At 39.7% G+C, this 26,099-nt stretch overlaps 1 protein-coding gene across 1 annotated transcript; it reads left to right on the top strand.

Annotated features, from left to right (window-relative positions):
- Positions 1-1,328: 1,328 nt before the first annotated feature.
- On the top strand, positions 1,329-25,803 carry LOC114633226 (interferon-induced very large GTPase 1). The gene is made up of 2 exons (XM_028781839.1): positions 1,329-1,388; positions 17,305-25,803. Exon 2 carries the CDS (start codon positions 17,309-17,311, stop codon positions 24,599-24,601), a length of 7,293 nt encoding a protein of 2,430 aa, XP_028637672.1. The 5' UTR covers positions 1,329-1,388; positions 17,305-17,308; the 3' UTR covers positions 24,602-25,803.
- Positions 25,804-26,099: the final 296 nt, after the last annotated feature.

Consider the following 26,099-nt stretch of genomic DNA (forward strand, 5'->3'; position numbering starts at 1 on the left):
ACTCTGAAGTTTAGTGCCAATAAAAGAAGCTATGTACAGTTACCAAAGGCAGATGCTACTGTGGGTGACAGGAAGTGCATGCTAACAAGATCCTGATATACCTGTCTTCTTAGAGGTCTGCCAGAGCCTGGCATATACAGAGGCAGATACTCACAGCTAACCATTGAACTGATAGGTCTTTGGTAAAGGCTGAATGCCCCAGTGTGGGGGAAGTTGAGGGCGGGGAGGTGGGAGTGGGTAGGTGGGTGGGGGCACATCCTCATAGAAGCAGGAGGAGTGGGGATAGGATAGGGGGTTTCTGAGTGGGGAAATGGGAAAAAGGGATAACATCTGAAATGTAAATAAAATATCCAATTAAAAAATTAATTTCAGAAAAAAAAGAAGCTAGCCCCCAAGAATAGATTTCATGCTGTTCTGACAACCAATTAGTTCCCTTTGCAGGACAAAATGGAACCAAGACAACAGATAAAGGGCAGGACCATATTTCGTCAGGACTTTCCTATATGCGTAGGTCATCTGTATGTACTCTTTAAAAGTTCCATTCATTAATTGGTTTTCTGAATGTGTTCTGTGTGCCATGGCATACAAGTAGAAGTCAGAGGGCAGTTTGCAGGGATTACCAGGATTAAACTCAAGTCATCAGGCTTAGCAACAATATCCTTTACATGCCAAGCCATCTTGCTTAGGTCTATTGCCCAATTTTTTATGAGAGAAAGAGAGAGAGAGAGAGGGAGAGAGGGAGAGAGAAAGAATGTAGGCATGCAATTATAAAGTTAGGAAGACAACTCAAAGGAGATAGTTCTCTTAGTGTAGATTCTAGAGATTAAATTCAGATTCTCAGGAATAGAGGCAAAGACCCTTAATCACTGAGCCATCTCACAGGTCTCCTATTGTCTACTTTCGAATCAAATTTTTGCTTCTACCATTAAGATTATCTTTAGATCACTATATACTATAGATAATAATGTATCACCAAGTATTATCATTTTCCAGTATCTTCTAAACTGTTCATTGTCAGTTTGCTTCTTAGGTAATTTCTGGGTATAAATCTTACTCTTAGAATGCATGTGACATTCTAAATTCCTATAGACAAGGGGCTTTTACATCCTACTTCTGCACAAAATAACTCTCCCCAGCCTTTTTTATGTTTCTAGCATGCCTGTGGTTTTCTTTATAATACCCTTCTATGTAGAAGTGGGTTGTTCTTTTCCATTCAAATACACTAGAAACAATCTTCCACATGGTGGTTTTTATTTTATGTCTTCATTTATTTTTTTCTAGTATAGCTCTAATTAGGAAAAAATCTGTTGTTCTTTCTCTAGACTCAGAGATCAAGGATGCACAATTAAAACGAAGGCAGTCTTCAAGACTCTGCTGAGCAAAGGAAGGTAATCCAATTCCACAATACTCCCCAACCATTTTTAAACTGCCCTTTTCTTGAATCATCTTTTATTTCACTTCTGTTGGTTGGTTGGTTGGTCGATTGGTTGGTTGGTTGGTCGGTTGGTTGGTTGGTTGGTTGGATGGTTTGATTTAGTTTTTTTCTTTTTATGAAACAAAGTCTCACATTGTTTCACATTGTAGAAATAGAGTAGAGGGATTAATATAAACCAAGTTAGTAATACATCTAAAAGTCAAGAGAGAAAAATAATATAGTGAGAATATAAATAAAATGGCTTGCAATTCTGGAGATAGGGAAGTCTAAAATAAAGGAACTGGTGTCTGGTCAATATCTTCTTGCTACAACATCCCATGAATTTAGAGAAGTTAAAGAGTAAAGAGTAAAAAGAGGCTGAACTTGCCCAGTTACGGAGTCACTAACCCCATACATAATGGATAGCTTTCACACTCTACTCACCATTTCTTATTACTATTAGAATGGCAAGAAAATTTCAGGTTTCTATGATGTTATAGAATAGAATTATGGGTCTACAGATATACCACCATGAACATGCTTAATCTCCTCCAAAAAACCAGAATTTAGCTTCTTCTATCACACTAATGTCTTTATCAAATGGTTGTTGGACTCTCTCTTTGGTTTTCTCTCCTAAATATATTTCCTTATTGTTTATATAGATAGACTAAGAATTTTTTTAAAATATTTAAATTCAGTTTTCCCTTAAATTGTGTCTTTAAATCACTTCTCTATTTACTTTTAAATATATGCAGCTAAAAAGGAGCCATGTAGCACATTGCTGGTTAGATAGCTCTTCGGTCATATATTCCAACTCATCACTCTTTTTTTATTGGATATTTTATTTACATTTCAGATGTTATCCCCTTTCCCCATTTCCCCCACCCAGAAACTCCCTATCCTATCCCCACTTCTCCTGCTTCTATGAGGATGTGCCCCCACCTTCCCATGCACTCCCACCTCCCAGCCCTCAAACTCCTCCACACTGGGGCATCCAGCATACACAGAACCAAGGATCTCCTCTCCCACCTATGCTCAACAAGGCTGTCCTCCACTACATGTACAGCCGGAGCCATGGGTCCCTCCCTATCTGCTCCCAGACTGGTGGTTTAGACCCTGGGATCTCTGGTTGGTTGGTATTGTTGCTCTCCCTCTGGGGCCACAATACCTTTCAGCTCCTTGAGTCTTCTCTCTAACTCCTCCATTGAGAACCCCATGATCAGTTCAATGGTGAGCTGTGAGTATCTGCCTCTATATATATCAGACTCTTGCAGACCTCTAAGGAGACAGCTATATCAGGCTCCTATCAGCATGCACTGCCTGACATCCACATTAACATCTACATTTGGTGACCACACATGGGCTAGATACCCAGGTGGAACAGTCTCCAGACAGCCCCTCCTAAAGTTTCTGTCCCAAATTGTCTCCATATTTGCTTTCATAAGTATTCCGTTACTCATTCTAAGAAGGACTGAGGCACCCACATTTTGGTCTTCCTTCTTCATGAGCTTCATATGGTCTGGGAATTGTATCTTGAGTATTTCAAGCTTTTGGGCTAATATCCAATTATCAGTGAGTGCATACCATGTGTGTTCTTTTGTGATTGGGTTACCTGACTCAGGACTATATTTTATAGTTCCATCCATTTGGCTGTGAATTTCATAAACTCATTGCTTTTAATAGCTGAGTAATACTCCATTGTGTAAATATATCACATTTTCTGTATCCATTCCTCTGTCGAAGGACATTTGGTTTTTTTCCAGCTTCTGGCAATTATAAATAAGGCTGCTATGAACATAGTGGAGCATGTGTCCTTGTTATATGTTGGAGCGTCTTCTAGGTATATGCCCAGGAGTGGTATAGCTGGGTCCTCAGGTAATACTATGTCCAATTTCCTGAGGAACCACCAGACTGATTTCCAGATCAGTGGTACCAGCTTGCAATTCCACCAACAATGGAGAAGTGTTCCATTTCTCCACATCCTAACCAGAATCTGCTATCACCTGCGTTTTTGATCTTAGCCATTCTGACAGGTGTGAGGTGGAATCTCAGGGTTGTTTTGATTTGCATTTCCCTGATGACAAAGGATGTTGAACATTTCATTAGGAGCTTCTCAGCCACTCAAGATTCCTCAGTTGAGAATTCTTTGTTTAGATCTGTACCCCATTTTTAATAGAGATATTTGGTTGTATAGTCTAATTTTTAAGTTCTTTGTATATATTGGATATTAGCCCTCTATCAGATGTAGGATTGGTAAAGACCTTTTCCAAATTTGTTGGTTGATGATTTGTCCTATTGACAGTGTCCTTTGCCTTAAAGAAGTGTTGCAGTTTTACGAGGTCCCATTTGTCAATGTTTGATCATAGAGCATAAGCCACTGTTGTTCTGTTCAGGAACTTTTTCCCTGTACCTAAGAATTTGAGGGTTTTCCTCACCTTCTCTTCTATTAGTTTCAGTATATCTGGTCTTATGTGAAGGTCCTTTATCCACTTGGACTTGAGCTTTGTACAAGGAGATAAGAATGGATCAATTTGCATTTTTCTACATGCTGACCTCCAGTTGAACCAACACCATTTGTTGAAAATGCTGTCCTATTTCCACTGGATGGTTTTAGATACTTTGTCAAAGATCAAGTGACCATAGTTGTGTGGGTTCACTTCTGGGTCTTCAATTGTTTTCCATTGATCTTCCTGCCTGTCTCTGTACCAATACCATGCAGTTTTTATCACTATTGCTCTGTAGTACAGCTTTAGGTCAGGGATGGTGATTCCCCCAGAAGTTATTTTATTGTTGAGAATAGTTTTCGATATCCTGGGTTTTTTGTTATTCTAGATGAATATGCAAATCGCTCTTTCTATCTCTATGAAGAATTGAGTTGGAATTTTAATGGAGATTGCATTGAATCTGTAGATTGCTTTTGGCAATATAGCAATTTTTACTATATTAATCCTGCCAATCCATGAGCATGGGAGATCTTTCCATCTTCTGAGATTTTCATCAATTTCTTTCTTCAGAGACTTGAAGTTCTTGTTATACAGATCTTTCACTTGCTTGGTTACATTCACACCAAGGTATTTTATATTATTTGTGACTATTGTGAAGGGTGTCATTTCCCTAATTTCTTTCTTAGCCTGTTTATCCTTCGAGTAAAGGAAGGCTACTGATTTATTTGAATTAATTTTATATCCAGCCACTTTGCTGAAGTGTTTATCAGGTTTATGAGTTCTCTGGGGGAAGTTTTGGGGTAAGTATACTATCATATCATCTGCAAATAGTGATATTTTGACTTCCTCATTTCCCTTTTGTATCCCTTTGAATTCTTTCTGTTGTATAATTGCTCTAGCTAGGACTTCTAGTACTATATTGAATAGGTAGGGAGAGAGTGGGCAGCCTTGTCTAGTCCCTGATTTTAGTGGGATTGCTTCAAGTTTCTCTCCATTTAGTTTACTGTTGGCTACTGGCTTGCTGTATATTGCTTTTAGTATGTTTAGGTATGGGCCTTGAATTCCTGATCTTTCCAAGACTTTTACCATGAAGGGGTGTTGAATTTTGTCAAATGCTTTCTCAGCATCTAGTGATATGATCATGTGGTCTTTTTCTTGGAGTTTGTTTATATAGTGGATTACATTGATGGATTTCCAAATATTGAACCATCCCTGCATTCCTGGGATAAAGCCCACTTGATCATGATGGATGATTGTTTTGATGTTTTCTTGGATTCGGTTTGTGAGAATTTTATTGAGTATTTTTGAATCGATATTCATGAGGGAGATTGGTCTGAAGTTCTCTTTCTTTGTTGTGTCTTTGTATGGATTAGGTATGAGCGTAATTGTGGCTTCATAGAACGAATTTGACATTGTTCCTTCTGTTTCTATTTTGTGGAATACTTTATAGTGAGTTGGTATAAGTCTTTATTGAAGGTCTGATAGAACTCTGCACTAAAACCATCTGGTCCTGGGACTTTTTTGGTTGAGAGCCTTTTAATGTCTGCTGCTATTTCTTAAGGGGTTATGGGACTGTTGAGATGGTTTATCTGCTTTTGATTTAACTTTGGTACCTGGTATCTCTCTAGAAAATTGTCCATTTCATACAGATTCTCCAGTTTGGTTTAGCATAGGCTTTTGTAGTAGATCTAATGATTTTTTTTAATGTCCTGAGTTTCTGTTGTTATGTCTCCCTTTTCAGTTCTGATTTTATTAATTTGGATACTGTCTCTGTGCCCACTGGTTAGTCTGGCTAAGGGTTTATCTATCTTGCTGACTTTCTCAAAGAACCAGCTCCTGGTTTTGTTGATTCTTTGTACAGTTCTTTTTGTTTCTAGTTGGTTGATTTTTGCCCTGAGTTTGATTATTTCCTGCAGTCTACTCCTCTTGGGTGTATTTGCTTCCTTTTGTTCTAGAGCTTTCAGGTGTGCTGTCAAACTGCTAGTGTAAGCTCTCTCCAGTTACTTTTTGTAGGCACTTAGAGCTATGAGTTTTCCTCTTAGCACTGCTTTCATTGTGCCCCATAGGTTTTGATATGATGTGTCTTAATTTTCATTATATTCTAAGGTCTTTAAATTCTTTCTTTTTTTCTTCCTTGACCAAGTCATCATTGAGTGTAGCACTGTTCCATTTCCATGTGTATGTGGGGTTTCCATTGTTTTTGTCATTATATAAAACCAGCCTTAGTCCATGGTGATCTAATAGGATGCAAGGGATTATTTCAATCTTTTTGTATCTGTTGAGGCCTGTTTTGTGACCAATTATATGGTCTATTTTGGAGAAGGTACCATGAAGTGCTGAGAAAAAGGTATTTTCTTTTGTTTTAGGATGAAATATTCTATAGATGTCTGTTAAATCCATTTGGTTCATAACGTCTGTTAGTTTCACTGTGCCTCTGTTTAGTTTCTGTTTCTATGATCTGTCCATTGCTGAGAGTGCAGTGTTGAAATCCCCCACTATTATTGTTTGAAGTGCAATGTGTGCTTTGGGCTTTAATAAAGTTTCTTTTATTAATGTGGGTGCCCTTGCATTTGGAGCATAGATGTTCAGAACTGAGAGTTCATCTTGGTAGATTTTCCTTTGACAAGTATGAAGTGTTCTTCCTTTTCAATTTTGATAACTTTTGATTGAAAGTCAATTTTATTTGATATTAGAATGGCTACTCTAGCTTGTTTCTTGGGACTATTTGCTTGAAAAAATGTTTTCCATCCTTTTATTCTGATGTAGTTTCTCTCTTTGTCACTGAGGTGTGTTTCCTGCATGCAGCAAAATTCTGGGTCCTCTTTATGCATCCAGTCTGTTAATCTATGTCTTTTTATTGTGGAATTGAGTCCACTGATGTTAAGAGATATTAAGGAAAAATGATTGTTGCTTCCTGTTATTTTTGTTAGTACAGGTGGAATTAAGTTTGTGTAGCTATCTTATTTTGGGTTTTTTTGAAGATTACTTTCTTGCTTTTTCTAGGTTGTAGTTTCCCTCTTTGTGTTGGAGTTTTACATCTATTATCCTTTGTAGGGCAGGATTTGTGAGAAAATATTGTGTAAATTTGGTTTAATCATGGAATATCTTGGTTTTTCCATCTATGGTAATTGAAAGTTTTGCTGAGTATAGCAGTCTGGTCTGGCATTTGTGTTGTCTTAGGGTCTATATGATATCATTCCAGGATTTTCTGGCTTTTATAGTCTCTAGTGAGAAGTCTGGTGTAATTCTTATAGGTCTGCCTTTACATGTTATTAATATTTTTTCTTTGTTTTGTGCTTTTGGTGTTTTGATTATTATGTGACATGAGGAATTTCTTTTCTGGTCTAGTCCATTTGGAGTTCTGTAGGCTTCTTGCATGTTCATAGGCATCTCTTTCTTTAGGTTAGGAAAGTTTTCCTCTATAATTTTGTTGAAGATATTTACTGGCCCTTTAAGTTGGGAATTTTCACTCTCATCTATACCTATTATCCTTAGATTTGGCCTTCTCGTTGTGTCCTGGATTTCCTGGATGTTTTGAATTAGGAGATTTTTGCATTTTGTATTTTCTTTGACAGTTGTGTTAATGTTTTCCATGGTATCTTCTGCACACGAAATTCTCTCTTCTTGTATTCTTATGGTGATGCTTGCATATATGACTCCTGATCTCTTTCCTAGGTTTTCTATCTCCAGGGTAGTCTCCCTTTGAGATATCTTTATTGTTTCTACTTCCATTTTTAGATCCTGGATGGTTTTGTTTAATTCTTTCACCTGTTTGGCTGTGTTTTCTTGCAATTCTTTAAGGGATTTTTGTGTTTCCTCTTTAAGTGCTTCTACTTGTTTACCTATGTTCTCCTGTATTTCTTGAAGGGAGTTGTTTGTGTCCTTCTTTTTTTTTTCTCATAAAGATAACATTTAATTGGGGCTGGCTTACAGGTTCACAGATTCAGTCCATTATCATCAAGGCAGGAACATGGCAGCATCCAGGCAGGCATGGTGCAGGAGGAGCTACAAGTTCTACCTCTTTATCTGAAGGCTGCTACAGAATACTGGCTTCCAGGCAGCTAGGGTAAGGGTCTTTTTTTTTCTCTTTTTTTAAAATTTTTTCTCAAATCATAATTAATTCACACAGGAGTATAAACACAGAAAGGCAGGATGTGGGGAAGGGAATGACACTGGAGTGTGGGTGCTCAGGGCGAATACAGATATCTTCAGAACCAGGTATCGGCTGGGTGAAGGTTCAGAGGACAAGTCACCATGACTCTGCCTATGACTCGCTTGTCCCCATCTAAGCTGGTATTATCTGCCAAGGCTACCTATTTACAAGGTCCATGACCACTCAGGCTTATAAATTTCCACAAAAGCTGCCTGTTGACATTAACTTACAGCCATCTGTTTCGATGTTCTACCACTGAGACCCAACACTTGGTGTTAGTATATATGTATGACAGGCCCACTGCTGATTTTAGGCCTATGGCTGATTTTAGGCCTACAGTGTGTAAGCAGGAATGCCCCTGACATCTCCTCCCTTCTCTAAGTATAGAAGGGCTGTGGCAATTCTAAACTTGCAAAGGCGGGGATAGAGTCCTGACCTCCAGTATTTGAAGGGGGCCTTATAATGGCTCAAGTCCCCCTGTCGTTGTCCAGTGGGGCATGAGGGCCATACCCGACCTGATGACTTTTTCCTGGAGAGGGGATACTTTTGACATCAATCCCTATGCAGTCAGGCTTGTACCTCAGGGAACCCAGATAGATATTTTTATCTTTTATTGATATTCCCTAGCAGTGCTTAGCCTCGCAGCCTGAGCAAGAATTCAGATCGCCTGTCAGAGGGGGTTCTGGGTGGCCCCTCTCTGCTTGGTCTAGGGGCAGAAGTCCCCCCTTTTTAGGTTGGGTGGAGATGAGTTTTGGAAACACCTTGTATAAAGTAACAACCTCATCTTGAGTCTCATGGTCCTCCATAGCTAACTTATGATAATGTATCTGAGTAGGTTTTGCTACCAAATTATTTATCTGTTGTATCACAGAGTTAGTCCACCTATTTGAGAGCCAGGGACAAGCAGAAAAAAGTAAAAAGAACCTAAATAATGGTCCCAAGATGGAAGGAAATAGGGTTGACAACCTTGGAGAGGCTGCAAATCAATTCTTGTACCAGCATTCATCTGTCTCTTTCTCTCTCTGATATTTCTTAGGCTTCACTACCTATTTCATGCTCTCTTTAAACCTCCTTGTCTTGTCTATGTAAAGGCAACCTTCTTCTTTGAGGGTTTTACACAGTCAAGAGATGTATACTGTCTTTTCTATTGTACTAGAGTAAATCAAGTCCAATAAGGATCTTTGCGATTTTAGGAGGTCTCTTCAGATGGTGAAACGAGGGATTTCTTCAGATTAGTGATGACAATCTCTAGCTGTTTGATGTTCTTGTCAGTGGCCCTTCAAAGGTCTGAGTAGTATAAGTTTGGAGGCCAGTATCTGGATTAGAACTTCTAACCGCAGGCATCACGGGTAATTCATTTTTACCTGGAAAGGAAAAGAAGGGGATTCTCAGGGAGATTTCTCTTCCCTGGATGTAAATTGTTATTCATCGTATTTATGGTTGGGCATGGCTTTGTGGGGATATCTATTTTTTTCATTAATCTTTTTGGTAGCCGGTTAGCTGTGCCTTCTGTGGTATTGGACAGAAATATCAGTCCTCGGCCCCAAAAGGGAGCTGGGTCTAGGCCATTCCCTTTAAGGGTAAGAGGGTCCTCCCCCATATCTGTGGCAAAGTTTTGTTGGTCTTGGTGGTGCCAGAAGCAGTCAGCAGCAGATGTGCCATGAGCTTTCAGCTTTAGAGAGATAAAAGTGAACAAGGCATGATGGAGAGTATTTCAGGGGGACTCCTTCTGACGGGGTACCGTTCCCCCTCTTTTGTTTTTAAAGCCAATTTTTCAGAGTTCTTGTAAAATCAAGGCAGACGCGCCAACAGTTGCTCCTTCCACACTCAGAGAGTCATGAAGACTCTATTTAAGGATATATAAATCTATATTGATAATCTTTTGTCAAAGGACTGTTATAGCACCGCTGACAACTAATCAGACTATATCGTATATCGATTAGTAATAGCTTCTTCTACTTTTTGTGAGATTACCTCTCTTTTGTCAACTAATTGTTGAGGAAAATTAGGATTTACATCTCTGTTGAGAATATTGAACAGAGACTTAACTTCTTTTGTGGAGAGCTTAAAATAGGATCTTAGCCAATTAGCAACTCCTAGAAACTTTTGAAATTAATTTAAAATAAGTAAACTCTCTCCCTCTCTCTTTTTTTTAGACCCTTTTTCTGTGTGTTTTTTTTTATTGGATATTATATGAATTAACCTTTCAATGTTATCTCCTCTCCCATTCTCCCCCAAAAGCCCCTATCCCATACCCCCTCCTCCTAATTTTTGTGAGGTTGTGCTCCAAACATCCTCCCAGTCCTGTCTCCCTGCTCTCAAATTCCCACACAGTAGGGGATCCAAAATTTTGGGGACCATGGTCCTCCACTTTCACTGAAGTCTAACAAGGTCACCCTCAATTCCCTATACAACTGCATGAATCTCTCCCTTTGTGCTCTCTGGCTGGCAGTTTAGGCTTTGGGAGCTCTGGTTGAAACTTTTGATACTCCTTCTAGAAAGGACCAAAGCATCCACACTTTGTTCTTCCTTCTTGCAGCTTTATGAGGTCCCATTTGTCAATTCTTGGTTTTAGAGCATAGGCCATTGGTGTTCTGTTCAGGAACTTTTTCCAGTGCCTATGTGTTCCAGGCTTTTCCCCAGTTTATCTTCTATTAGTTTCAGTGTGGCTGGTTTTAGGTGGAGGTCCTTAATCCACTTGGAATTGAGCTTTGTACAAGGAGATAAGTATGGATCAATTTGCATTTTTCTACATGCTGACCACCAGTTGGACCAGCACCATTTGTTGAAAATGCTATCTTTTTTCCACTCGATGCTTTTAGCCCCTTTGTCAAAGATCAAGTGACCATAGGTATGGGGGTTCATTTCTGGGTCTTCTATTCTATTCCATTGATCCTCCTGCCTGTCTCTGTTCCAATACCTTGCAGTTTTTATCACTATTGCTTTGTAGTACATCTTGAAGTCGGGGATGTTGATTTCTCCAGAAGTTCTTTTATTGCTGAGAGTAGTTTTTGCAATCCTGGATTTTTTGTTATTCCAAATGAATTTTAAGATTGCTCTTTCTATCTCTGTGAAGAATTGAGTGGGAATTTTAACGGGGATTGCATTAAATCTGTAGATGCCTTTTGGCAAAATAGCCATTTTTACTATATTAATCCTTCCAATCCATGAGCATGGGAGATCTTTCCATCTTCTGAGATCTGCTTCAATTTCTTTCTTCAGGGGCATGAAGTTCTTGTCATACAGGTCTTTTACTTGCTTGGTTAGTTTCACAACAAGGTATTTTATATTATCTGTGACTATTTTGAAGGGTGTCACTTCCATAATTTCTTTCTCAGCCAGTTTATCTTTTGTGTAGAGGAAGGCTACTGATTTGCTTGAGTTTGTTTTATATCTAGCCACTTTGCTAAAGTTGTTTATCAGGTTTAGGAGTTCTCTGGTGGAAGTTTTGGGGTCACTTAAGTGTACTATCATATCATCTGCAAATAGTGAGATTTTGATTTCTTCCTTTCCAGTTTGTATCCCTTTGTCCTCCTTGTGTAGCCTAATTGCTCTGGCTAGGACTTCCAATACTATATTAAATAAGTAGGGGGAGAGTGGGCAGCCTTGCCTAGTCCCTGATTTTAGTGAGATTGCTTCAAGTTTTTCTCCATTTAGTTTCATGCTGGCTACTGGTTTGCTGTATATTGCTTTCACTATGTTTCGGTGTGGACCTTCAATTCCTGACCTTTCCAAGACTTTTGTCATGAAGGGGTGTTGAATTTTGTCAAATGCTTTCTCAGCATCTAGTGAGATGATCATGTGTTTTTTTCCTTTGAGTTTGTTTATATAATGGATTACATTGATGGATTTCTGAATATTGAACCAACCCTGCATTACTGGGACAAAGCCCACTTGATCATGATGGATAATTGTTTTGATGTGTTCTAGGATTCGGTTCCCTAGAATTTTATTGAGTAATTTTGCATCAATGTTCATAAGGCAGATTGGCCTTAAGTTCTCCTTCTTTGTTGGGTCTTTGTGTGGTTTAGGTATGAGGGTAATTGTGGCTTCGTAGAATGAATTGGGTAGTGTACCTTCTGTTTCTATTTTGTGGAATACTTTGAAAAGAATTGGAATTAGGTCTTCCTTGAAAGTCTGATAGAATTCTGCACTAAAACCGTCTGGTCCCGGACTTTTCTTTGTAGGGAGACTTTTAATGACTGCTTCTATTTCTTTTGGGGATATGGGACTGTTTAGATGGTTTATCTGGTCCTGATTTAACATTGGTAACTGGTATTTGCCTAGAAAGTTGTCCATTTCATCCAAATTTTCCAATTTTGGTTTTATAGGCTTTTGTAGTAGGATCTGATGATTTTTGTAATTTCTTCTATTTCTGTTGTTATGTCACCCTTTTCAGTTCTGATTTTATTAATTTGAATACTGTCTCTCTGTCCTCTGATTAGTCTAGCTAAGGGTTTATCTATCTTGTTAATTTCCTCAAAGAACCAGCTCCAGGTTTTATTGATTTTTGGATAGTTCTTTTTGTTTCTATTTGGTTGATTTCAGCCCTGAGTTTGATTATTTCCTGCTGTCTACTCCTCTTGGGTGTATTAGCTTCTTTTTGTTCTAGGTCTTTTAGGTGCATTGTCAAGCTGCTAGTGTATGCTCCCTCCAGTTTCTTTTTGTCAGTACTTAGAGTTATGAGTTTTCCTCTTAGCACTGCTTTCATTGTATCCCACAGATTTTGGTATGATGTGTCATCATTTTCATTAAATTCTAAAAAGTTTTTAATTTCTTTCTTTAATTTTTCCCTTACCTGATTATCAAGGAGTAGGGTGTTGTTCAGTTTCCATGTGAATGTGGGCTTTCCATTGTCTTTGTCATTTTTGAAGACCAGCCTTAGACCATGGTGATCTGATAGGATGTAGGGAATTATTTCAATTTTTTTATATTTGTTGAGGCCTGTCTTGTGCCCAATTATATGGTCTATTTTGGAGAAGGTACCATAAGGTGCTGTGAAAAGGTATATTTTTTTGCTGTAGGGTGAAATGTTCTGTAGATATCTGTTAAGTCCATTTGGTTCATAACTTCTGTTAGTTTCACTGTATCTCTGCTTAGTTTCTGTTTCCATTATCTATCCATTGCTGAGAGTGGGGTGTTGAAGTCTCCCACTATTATAGTGTGAGGTGTAATGTGTCTTTTGAGCTTTAGTAAGGTTTCTTTTATGAAAGTCGATGCTCTTGTATTTGGCCTATAGATATTCAGAATTGAGAGTTCATGTTGGTTGACTTTTCCTTTGTCAAGTATGAAATGCCCTTCTTTATCCTTTATGATAGTTTTAAGTTGAAAGTCGATTTTATTCAATATTAGAATGGCTACTCCCGCTTGTTTCTTAGGGCCATTTGCTTGAAAAATTGTTTTCCAAACTTTTACTCTAAGGTAGTGTCTGTCTTTGTCACTGAGGTGGGTTTCCTGTAAGCAGCAAAAAGCTGGGTCCCGTTTGTGTATCTAGTCCGTTAGCCTATGCCTTTTTATTGGGGAATTGAGTCCATTGATGTTAAGAGATATTAAGGAGAGGGTGTTGTTGCTTCCTGTCATTTTTGCTAATAGTGGAGACATCGTTTATGTGGTTATCTTCTTTTGGGTTTGATGGAAAAGGATTATTTTCTTGCTCTTTCTAGGATATTATTGCCCTCCTTGTATTGGAGCTTTCCTGCTGTTACCCTTCGTAGAGCTTGATTTGTGGGAAGACACTGTGTAAATTCGGTTTTGTCATGGAATATGGCAGTTTCTCCATCTATGGTAATTGTGAGTTTTCCTGGGTAAAGTAGCTTGGGCTGGCATTTATGTTCTCTTAGGGTCTGTATGATATTTGCCCAGGATCTTCTGGCTTTTATAGTATCTGGTGAGAAGTCAGGTGTAATTCTGATAGGTTTGCCTTTATATGTTACTTGGCCTTTTTCCCTTACTGCTTTTAAAATTCTTTCTTTGTTTAGTGCATTTTGTGTCTTGATTATTATGTGACAGGAGGTATTTCCTTTTTGATCTTGTCTGTTTGGCGTTCTGTAGGCTTCTTGTGTGATTATGGGCATCTCATTCCTTAGGGTAGGGAAATTTTCCTCAATAATTTTGTTGAAGATATTTACTGGCCATTTAAATTGGGAATCTTCACTCTCATCTATACCTATTATCATTAGGTTTGGTCTTCTCATTGTGTCCTGGATTTCCTGGATGTTTTGTGTTAAGAACTTTTTGCATTTTGCATTTTCTTTGACAGTTGTATCAATATTTTCTAAGGTATCTTCTGCACCTGAGATTCTTTCTTCAATCTCTTGTATTCTGTTGGTGATGCTTGTGTCTATGACTCCTGATTTCTTTCTTAGGTTTTCTATCTTTAGAGTAATCTCCCTTTGTGATTTCTTTATTGTGTCTACTTCCATTTTTATGTCCTGGATGGTTTTGTTCAATTCTTTCATCTGTTTGTTTGTGTTTTCTTTTAATTCTTTAAAGGATTTTTGTGTTTCTTTAAGGACTTCATCCTGTTTTCCTGTGTTCTCCTCAAGTTTTTTGATAGTGTTATTTATTTCCTTCTTATAGTCCTCTATCATCATCATTAGAAGTGATTTTAGATCTGGTTCTTGTTTTCCTGGTGATATGGGGAGTTCAGGACTTTCTACTATGGAAGAACTAGTTTCTGATGATGGCAAGTACCTTGGGTTGCTGGTGTTTGTGTTCTTGTGCTTGCCTTTTGCCATCTAGATCACCTTTGTGCTATCTTTGCTGTCTCTGAATGGGGCCTGTCTTTCCTATTATCTAGGTTGTGTCAGAACTGTTTGGGATGGGTTTTGCTGCTGGGGTTAGAGCTGAGGCCCAAGATGTGCTCCGTGCTCAGCTGGAAACCGGAAGGGGCCTGGGATCCAGGTCAGGAGTGGATTCCTGGGTCCCTGTGGGTCCCGTTTGCTCCCTGATTGGGGGCAAGTATTTCCACCTCCTAGCCTAAGATACTGCTCGAGTTGGAGCTACTGAGAGCCCCCACTTCCTCTGGGTTCTGTGAGATTGAGTGCATACCTGCCTCCCGGGATCTGCGGAGTGCTTGGGCCCAGACCAGAAGGAACCTGTGCTCCGGGCCAGGAGTGAATTCCTGGGTCCCAGTGGGTCCTGGTTGCTCCCTGTTTGGGGGCAAGTATTGCCACCTCCTAGCCTAAGATATTGCTTGGCAGAGAGGTCCTGAGAGCCCCGCTTCCTCTGTATTCTGAGAGACCGGGTGCCTAGCTGCCTCCCGGGATCTGCAAGTGCTCGGGCCCAGACCAGATGGAGTCCCTGTTCCGGGCCAGGAGCGAATTCCTGGGTCCCAGTGGGTCCCAGTTGCTCCCTGTTTGGGGCAAGTGCTGCTTTTTCCTTGCCTGGGATGCTGCTGGAGTGAAAGCTTCTGGGAGTCCCTCTTTCTCTCGGTTTTCTGGTGTTGGGTACAGAGCTGCCGCCTGTGACCTGCTCTATGCTCGGGCCCAGACCGGAAGTTCCGTTTGTGTCCTTCTTAAAGTCCTCTATCATCATCATGAGAAGTGATTTTAAATTTGGATCCTACTTTTCCGGTGTGATTGGGTGTCCAGGACTGGCTATGTTGAGAGAACTGGGTTCTGATGATGCCAGGTAACTTTGGTTTCTGTTGCTTGTCTTCTTGTGCTTTCCTTTCACCATCTGGTTATCTCTAGTGCTACCTGCACTCACTGTATCTGACTGGAACCTGTCTTTCCAGTAATCTTGCTTGTGTCAGAACTCCTCAGAGTCCAGCTGTCTCTCTGAACCTGTGATCCTGATTTCCTGGGTGGAAGAGCTCCTGGGACTCAGGTTGCCTCTGGGATCCTGAAATCCTGCTTCTCTGCATGCAGTGGTTCCTCTATGATGGTTCAAGATAATAAGGTGTCTTCATGGGAGCAGACAGCTACGTGTCTGCCCCAGCCAAAAGAACCAAGCTAGGGGTGGAAGGGGAGTTGTATTTTAAAAGGTGGGGTTTGGGTTTGTAATGGGTCCTGAGTGCCCAAGGCTCCCAGCTCTGGGGCATAGGGTTGTGGGGGAGAGTTCTTCCCTGCTACTCTGAGTGCAGTGGTTCTTCTAGGATGGTTCAGGATATGATGTCTTCATGAGAGCAGACCAGCTAGGTGTCTGCCTCAGACAAAAGAACCAAGCTGGGGCAGAAGAGGAGTGATTTCAACTCGTCACTCTTAACTTGTGATTTCATAAGGCCAATGTATGGACACAGTTCAGTTAAATTCCTTGCCACTTTTGAACAAGTAGATCCTTGCCTCTAGCTTTCTGTCTTAGTTAGGATTTTGCAGCTGTGAAAAGAAACCATGACAAAGGAAAATATTTTAAAGGACAACATTTAATTGGGCTGGCTTACAAGCGCAGAGGTTCAATTCCACATCATAAGGTGGAAGCAAAGCATCATCTAGTCAGGCATGATGCAGGCAGAGCTGAGAGCTTACATCTTCAACTGAAGACTAATAGAATACTGACATCAAGGCAGCTAGGAGGAGAATTTTAAAGCCCATGCCCACAGTGACATACTAACTTCAACAAGGCCACACCTCCAAATAATGTTATTCCCTGAGCCAATAATATTTAAACCATGACACTTAGTAAAATCCTGTCTGAAGAGTAAGGGAAAAATTACACAGAAATAGGAATGGAAACAGTCAACACTGGTTTCTCAAAAATTGATAAGGAAAACAGAATCAACTGATGATGTCACTTGTTTTTTAAAAACGTCAACTAAGCAAACTCATGTATGTTATCAAATAGTATCCTTCACATTAATTCCCTCAAACCAATTGATTCTGTACAAGAGAATGTTTAAAACTCAGGCAAAGTGTCAGGCAGTGGTGGTACACACCTTTAGTCCCAGCACTCAGGAGGCAAAAGCAATCAGATCTCCAAGTTCAGTACTAGCCTGGTCTACAGAAGAGCCAGCACTACACACACACACACACACACACACACACACACACGCACAATGTCTTGAAAACAAATAAAATAAGGGAAAGTGGCAACTCATCATAGTATGCAAAAACGCAGATCATGAGGAAAGCACCCACAATGAAAGGCTCCTCACACATACAAATACACAAACACACACACACACACACACACACTCACACAAAGTTCTTTTAAAAAACCTTGAACGATTACAGGAGATAAAAAAAAAAAAAAACTATGAGTTGAAACATTAGTAACTGACTTTTCTGGCCACAAAACTGACAGTTCCTAAGGTCAGGGCACAGACAAAACTAACTATAATCTGTTCCTCACAGAGCCATGGCAACAGCAAAGTGCATCCCTGATTATCCTCACCTAAGAAGCAGAAGGAGGCATGATATCCAGGAGATGCTGACAGAAGTGGGACTGTCTGTTGACTATTGGCTGCCTAAGCTTCAGGAAGACCTAGGTGTGACCTCTGCCCAGGCTTTACAATATTTAGACAAAAGAGACCTGCAGAAGCTGAAGTCCCAGGTAAAACACACATGGGAGAAAAAGGCTCTGGAGAAGCTGTTTGACCTCTCACAGCCAACTAGTGTTGCAGAGCTGCAGGAGACTCCAGAGGAGATGATAAAGAACAGGCAGAGGCAGGCAGGACAGGCACTGCAGGATCTGAAAGCCTTCCAGTCAGAAGGGAAGCACAGAGAAGAAGAGGCAGTGAGGAGAAAAGAAGCAGAGCTGAGGCAAGCACTGGAAATCCCAGAGGAGTGCTGGCCAGTGCCTGAAGTGCCCCTAAAAGACATCACTGAAATAATGGAGAGACATCTCAGTCACATGGAACAGACCCTGGCTCACAGTCAAAACCTCTCAGATAGAGACCTGATAAGATGGGCATCTGGAGGGCTGGCCCTGCAGGGAATTTATAAGACCAGCCACCAAAGAAGCCTAATTCAGAAGAAAGAAGAGCTACTCAGTGTCTCTAAGCAGTTCTCACTTGTTGGCCCAGAACAAGGCACATGGATAGAAACAAAGGAATTTTCATCTTTTCAAGAACAAGCCATGTTTACACAGACTATAGAGATGCTGGGTTTCAGTTCAAACTCCTTGGTTAAAGGCAAAGGTTGGGGACTTAGTCTAGAAGCTGGTATGGATCAAAACAAACAGACAGAATCTGAGGATACCCATCAGTCATCTTCAGAGCAATCATATTACTGTTCAGCCAAGTTCAGGTACATCCCATTGGCCACCTGCCATTTTCACATCAATCATCTTCAGCTCTCCAAGGCTGCTCTCCAGGAACTAAAAAGTATTGAAGAACTCCTGGAGCAGACTACACACCCAGATGGATTCCTTTTACTGAGACACAGGACTGAAAACTTTTTCCACAGGTTTGGCTCTCATGCTAACCAAGGCCCACTTCACCTTGGGGGAATCTACTGTTGGAAAGCCATTTCAGAAGGTTTCAGCAGTGAGCAATTAGCTGATGTAAAGCAGCAAGCAGAAAAGTCTTTGAATATTTACATAAGGGGCAGCTATAGTGGCTTTGGAGTTAAAGTTGGTGCAAATGTAAATATGAAAGACTCACATTCAAAAACAGCAGCTGACAGTACAAATCATCAAAACTTACAAACCAAGGTGCAACTATCTGTAGCCCAGACAGGTGGACCAGCAGAAGCAGATGGAATCACCCAGTGGACAGCTGGTCTTGTAGCTAGCAATAAAACCTGGTCTGTCATTGATAGGAGACTCCAGTTGGTACCTATTTGGGACATCATCTTGTCTAGTCACAGAACTGATTTTAAGGACGCCCTTCAAGTGGCTAAATGCCTAAAAGACAACTACACTGCTCTGACTGGAGTCGCTGCCCAGATTCAAGAAGGAGAAGAATTTCTTACTGCTAGAAAAGAAGCTAAGCTTTTCCTAGAGGATGTGAAATGCTGGGAGGTTTCAGATCCCGAAGAACAGCTTAGTAAGTTAATAGATTTTATGCAAACATTGAGTCAAAAAATAAAAAGTTACAACATTTGGGTTAATACATGTCTCACAGATTGGGATCTGCAGAATTTTCTAATAAACACTGTCAACTTCTGCAAAAATTCACCCACTTACAAAACTCACTTTATTAAATCTCAGTTGTGCAGCCTTCTAGAACCTCATGTCTACAAAGTGACAAACTTTCCTCAGGCGCAATCCATCATACAGTGGATCAATCAGTCAGAGTCAGAGGAAGAGCAAGTCGAAATCACCTCATTTTCTGAATTCATTAAGACCTTAAAGAAAGCACACAAAAACCTGATGGAAGTGAATTTCAAAAGTGAGTCCCCAGAAACAGTAGAAGTAGTGAAAAGAACAGCTACATATGAGGTCACCACAGCTCTCAGCTCCTTCTTGAAGTACCTCAGAGAAACAGACCAGCCAGACATGCAGCTGCTGCTACTCTCCATTGCAGCTGGTGCAGGTTATCAATTGGTAAACAGTGTTTTTCAGCATCTTCTGGGGTGTGATGAGTTAAACTTCCTCTTGGATCAAATGCAAAGTAACCAACACAAATACCAAGAGCTTAAGAATATTTGCAATTACAGAGCCCAGGCATTCCTGGTACTCACATCTCTAAGAGCCACAGTTGAAATCACAGATATTTCTACAGAAGAGAAAAGTCAGCGTTTGACATTGATAAAACAACATATGGGGAAATTGTTGTCTGAAGAAGTTGTACATGTTCTCACAAAACATGGAGCACATCATGACTGGGAAACTCTGGAGAATGATTTAAGATTGCTCATTGATGGGGAGTATAAAGCCACCACCCCTTCTTTACAAATGGATGAGGTAAAAAAACAATTGCAAAGTCTCTACCATGAAAAGAAACAGACTTATAAACAACAAAGTAATGAAAACAACACAAAGGAAATGATAGAAAATGGACCTTTCCTAGACTTGCTCCAACGTCTAGGTCTAGACCATTACTATCCAAAAAGGATGAGCAGAGCTGACTTCCACCTGATCTATAAGACCTCTGTGTACAATTCACAGCCAAGATCTGAAAAGGAGCTTCCATTCTATTTTCTACAAAAGCTACTGATGTTGGATTATGGGTTGAGACATCTTGTCTTCAAAGATGATGAAAACATAAAAAAACAGATCTCCGTCGGCTGCTCCAATCAAGAAAATGAAGATTTTGATCCATATGAAGATGTCATTAAAGGCAATGACAGTCTTAGCTATCCTTCAGTCACTGAGTCCTGGTCCCACATTCATCCAATGGATATCCAGATGGCTATTTTACACTGTGCAGATTATCTTGCCAGGCAATATATTTTGTCGAAACTTTCTATTTGTCAATATGCCCTCCCCCTTGTGGTGCCAAATCCTAATTCTTCTCAAATCGAATTCTTTCTCTGGTCTCTCAGACAAATTAGGAGGAGTTGGCAAGAATCAAGTGCGTCACCACAGGACAAAAGCTACAGTCACAAGAATCAGCAGATGTGTAGTGTCTCTACCCCCCTTGTGTCCTTCATTAGAGTTGGAAATGGCCTCTCTGCTTCCAAATCTCAGATCATGAACTCTCTCCTCAGTAAACGTAAGCATGATGTGTTTTTTCACAGACACTGCAGAGGAAGCAGCAAACACTGTCTCTTGATGGAGGGAGTGGTAGAAATCTGCTGGTTCTGTCCTGGAGGCCTTGATGATGACTTATTTGACAAGTGTCTGACCTTCACCAATCTTCATGGAGATGCTAAGGAACATAGACAACAACTCAGCTTCCTGCAAGATGTCTCTTCTCTTATTGTGATCCTCATGTCAGCTTCTGATAACAATAAAGAAAATCAAAAGCTAGTCAGACACCTCTGTCAGTCATCAACACCTTTGATCTGCTTGATTGATGACAAAGAAAAGGCCGTAGCAAATAATTCTGGTAAAAGAATGAGAATTGGCATCAAGAATAGAAATGAAGCAGAATTAACAGAGGAGCTCACCAATGCCATCAAACTTTTGCTAGAGTTCTCTAATACTGCTCTCAGTTTGAATGACTGTTCAAAGACAGCTAGAAAACAAGGATTCCTTGTTGATGAAGACCAGAGAGACTGCAAGGAAGCCAAAGAAAAGGCACAGACTATAATGGCCCTCCTGGAGGAATACAAGTTATCTCAGACAAAAGAAAATTTACTACCCCTTCAAGGACAACTTTGGCACCTTTGGTGTAAGAAAGACAAAGAGTTCTATCATCTGAGAGAAAAGGGGAATCGGAGCATTGAACAACATAAGAGTGAAATTGAAACAGATAAAAGAAAAATTCGGCGTCAGCAATTGGAAAAAGCCTTTCCTCTTAATGATTTAATGCGCTCTGTTCTCGAACTCCTCCAAGACTATTCAGAAACCCATCACAAACTCTATTTTTTGCAATGGCTGACTCTGTTTTTTGACAACCTGACTATAGAACACCTGGGAAAGTTACATGAAAAGCAGGGTTTTTTGTGGTTAATGGTACAAAGAGAAAAGCAAAGAGCACAGAAAAGCAACTCCCTGACTCACTGGCAGAAGCAGATAGAAGCCATCTCCACAGAGATTCAGGACTGTACTTTAGGAATTGAGCACCTTCTCCGAGAAGCTGGCCAGATCTATGAAGCTCTGGAAGAAACTTCCTCCTCTAGAGATAGCTTTTTTCTCTGCCTCCCGCAAATTGCTGCAGACCTGATGATAGCTGGTGTTCCCATTGAGCTAATGGATGGAGATGCTTCATACGTGCCTCTAAAGTGGGTAGCAGCTATTTTTGACAAAATCTCAGAGAAAGTTGGAGACAAAAGGCTGTTTGTTCTCTCTGTCCTTGGCCTGCAGAGCTCAGGGAAATCTACCCTGCTGAATGCCCTGTTTGGGCTGCAGTTCACAGTCAGTGCAGGCAGGTGTACCAAGGGGGCCTACATGCAACTCCTAAAGGTGGAAGAGAAATTCACAGAAGAACTTGGCTTTAATTTTGTGCTTGTTGTAGACACAGAAGGACTTCGGGCTCCAGAACTCAACAATAAATCTCATAATTGGGACCATGAGTTGGCAACATTAGTCATTGGCCTTGGAAACCTGACTCTGATCAATATTTTTGGGGAGAATCCATCAGAGATTCAGGACATCTTACAAATAGCTGTTCAAGCATTTCTGAGAATGAAACAAGTAAAAATCTCCCCGAGTTGCTTCTTTGTCCATCAGAATGTGGGAGAAGTTACAGCAAAAGACCAGACTATGGAAGGACGAAGGAGACTGGAACAGAGACTGGATGAAATGACAGCATTGGCTGCTGAGTTGGAAGAGTGCTCAAACATAACCCGCTTCAGTGATGTCATTAAGTTTGATGCCAATAGTCATGTCTACTACTTTGCTCACCTATGGGATGGTAATCCTCCAATGGCCCCTCCCAATCCTCGCTATAGCTACAATGTCCAGGAACTAAGGAATGCAATTCTTTCGACTGCCCAACAGGAATCTAGGGGAAGGATCTTGAAAATCTCAGATGTTAAATTCCGAGTTCAAGATTTGTGGAAAGCTCTTATCACTGAAAACTTCATTTTCAGTTTCAGGAACACCCAAGAGGTCATAGCCATGAGCAAACTGGAAATCATGTATAACCACTGGACCTGGGAGCTGAGGAGTCATGTGTTGGACTTACACAATCAGCTGACCAATCAGATTCAAAATGGGATAATCCTGACACTCACATCCAATTTACTAGAGGAACCACTTAGCAAGAAATATACAACCATTAAACAAGAATTTGACAAGTATTTTGAAGAAGACCCAGATAGTGAAATACTGGTTCAATGGAAAGCAAATTTTGAACATAAACTACTAATACTTAAGGATGCGCTTATTTCAGACACCAGAAGGAAATGCAATGAACATATTAGTCTTAAAAAAAGCCAAGAAATACTAGATAACCAAAAGTCACAATATGAAAATGAATTGTTAGAGAAGAGCCAAAAGTTAGCTTTAAGTCTGAAGGGTAAGGAATTAAGTGACGATGAGTTGCATGAGACATTCAATAAACTTTGGACAAAATGGATCTACAGTGTATCTTCAAATGTTCCTTGTGTCACAGAGCCTAACATTGATTTGGATTCTGAAAATATCCTTCTTGAATATTTCAAGAAGGACAAAAATATTGCAGAAAGACTAAAAATAAAGTCTGGAGAACCATTTGAAATCATGTATGAGAAACATATCCAAATGAAAAAAAAATATCATATAATTACAAAGAGTTTAGAAGCCCATCATAAAGAATCCATCAATAAGACTACTAACAACATTCATTTAAAATTTAGTGAAACAATTAAAAATATTTGGAAACAAAAGCGTGATTACAGTCAGAATTACTTTCATGAAATTCTTAGGATCATAGAAAATGAGCTGAAATCTGAACTCTGTGAGGACTACACATTGACCAGAGACTACAACATTGACTTATCCTTGTACTTATTTCAAAGAGCATCCAAGAGTTTCAAGGAAATGCATGAGGCATTCAAGAGTGCGAATGACCCTGTGAACTATCTGGAGAGAAAGAAAGATGATTTCTTTATGAGTTTTAAGATCTCCTGCCAAGGTGCCACCTCTATCACATCCTTTGTTGACTTCCTATGGCTCAAGCTCACTCCTGCTATCTCTGCCACCATATGGGAAATGATGGGTCCTAAAGTTGCTGGAGACATGCGAGCCACCTGCCCTGAATTCAATGGAAACAGAGCTAACTTGGAGAAACATATTCTCTACTCTCTAGCAGAAGAAGAAAATTTTGATAAATACTGGCAATACCTTCATCATCCTGAATCATTTTTCAGGCAATACATTAGAGATCACATTACAAGATACTGTTCAGAAAAAGAAAGTAAAAAAATAAAGACTTTTTTAAAAATAATTTTAGGTGACATCAAGAATACCATCCTGTCTGCCATTCATGAGTCCACAGCAGTAGCTAAAAATAAAGGCAGCACTGCATCTGGCTGGCTGGATTTGTTCTGTGACCATCTAGGGAGCAATCTGATCTTCCCAAGAAGAGACCTGGTAAGCATCGAGCACCAGGAGATAACAGATATTGAGTTTCTCAAAGAAGCCATGAGCACAGCTTTAGATCCTGCAATGAGGAAAGTAGAAGAGGACTGCTCAAGTAAGCCCATGAATGAAATGATCTCTGACATTGAGAAAATTCTCTCTGAACATCTGTGTGGCTGCTGGAAACAGTGTCCTTTTTGTAATGCAATTTGTACAAACACCATTCCTCAGCATGATGGAGACCACAGTGTGCCATTCCACCGTCCTCAGGCTGTCCGTGGTTGGCACTGGCATAACACAGACCAATTTGTAATTGATTGCTGTACCAGTTCAGTAGCAAGTGATTATTCATTTCGTTTAGATGGTGGCTCCAAGTGGTACCCATACAAGAAATATCGAGATGTAGGAGGTGATTTTGCCACATGGAGCATCACCCCAGACTCATCTACCCAGCCATATTGGAAATGGTTTGTCTGTCATTTCAGATCAAATCTAGAAGTGAAGTATGGCAAAAAATTTACAAACATAGGTAGTATTCCAGGTTTATGGACCAAAATCACAAAGCAAGATGTCCTAGATGACTTAAACAAATATTAATTGCCACAAACAGAACACTTGACAGGCCACAGTAATTTTGCTTTAACCAAGGGAGCTTAATGGAGAACACCATGCAGGAAGAGCTGCAGTGGGAAGATGTGCTTCCTTGAGATGACTCACTCTATTGGGCAATTTTCCTGCAGATCAATATGAAGACAAACTTTCATAAAATAAGATTGTTTCAATGAATTAATGATTTTATGGAATTCCTGATTTGATGGAAATAGTTTTTAGGGAGTTAGAATAAATGATAGAAAGTTTAAGGAAATGGCTTAAGTTGTTTTGCCAGATAGATATAGTAAGGTTAGAATTAAGAGCAAAACATGCTCCCTCCCTTGAAGAATAGTAAGGGCTGTATAGGTTAGAAAAGGAGTACAGTGAGCTTTCATGCATTGTGAGTATGTAATTGTGCTTGGAAGAGAAAAGTTGGCTTGGGACAAGATAGTGCTCAAAACATTCATTCAAGGTTGGGTATGAGTTCCTGGATTTTGTGATCTAAAGATGTAGTCACAGGTTTTGGTGTACGGAATAAAAGGACAAGGTAGTGAACAAAGAGTAAATAATTCTATTATGAGTATAGAATAGAGAATAGGTGATTAGCCAGTCTAGATGAACAAGACTTCAAAACTAAGATGTAAGATAGATTATTTGTTTCTTGGTAAATACACATTGGTCATCATCGAACCATATGGAAAACTTGCTACTGTAGACTTGGCTTGCTTAAAGTTTGTTAATCAACAACAAAAGAATTAAGGCTTTGCAGTTACTATGGAGAAAAGATAATTGAAATAAAGTTAGATGAGAAATGTTTAGTTAGGTATGAGTTTCAAAAGAGGAATACATAATCAATAAACCTGTTGTAATTTCCTCTTGTGTGATGGGTTTTTTTCTGTTTTTGAAGACCATGGGTTTTAGTGATTGTTTTTAGAAATTTGTAACTTGTGGCTATGAGGTAATTTTTTTCTTACTTAGAGAACTTTGTCTTAGTTGGTGTTAAAAGGCTAAGAGAAAAAAAAGTTGTTGGGGCTCACTTGTTGGAGCTTGTTTCATCCACCAAGTATATGAGCAGGAGCCTGCTTTACATCATCACCAACCCCACGTGCCCTCCTTGGATCATTGATGTAGCTTGTCTTCAACATCCTAATATCAATTAATGTTGCATTATAAAGGAAATAAGTAAAAATAAATTAGTTTCTATTACAGAACTTGAAGATTTTCTTCTAAAATGATTTTATTTCTCTATAATTTAATATTTCTGGCTTTATCTATATGTGCTAAATATGTTAATGTTATATTTCTTTGGCTTTTTTCTGCTTGTTTATTTTGATTTTGGTTGTTTTCTGGTTTTGTTCTTTTGGGAGGGTTTTGTTCTCATGTGTTTCTTTTTTTGTTTTTTCTTGTATGTTTGTGTGTTTGTTTGAATGAAATAAAATAATAATAATAATAAAGTTGTATTGGTAGGAAAATGGAGAGGACCTGAAAGGAATTGGGACAGAGG

The sequence above is a fragment of the Grammomys surdaster genome, unplaced genomic scaffold (genome assembly GCF_004785775.1).
Source record: "Grammomys surdaster isolate TR1022 unplaced genomic scaffold, NIH_TR_1.0 555, whole genome shotgun sequence".
In the NCBI taxonomy this organism is placed as follows: domain Eukaryota; kingdom Metazoa; phylum Chordata; class Mammalia; order Rodentia; family Muridae; genus Grammomys; species Grammomys surdaster.

What these genes read in the sequence shown, in the direction of transcription:
- LOC114633226 (XM_028781839.1), top strand. Translation starts at nt 17,309, where the DNA reads ATGGCAACAGCAAAGTGCATCCCTGATTATCCTCACCTAAGAAGCAGA.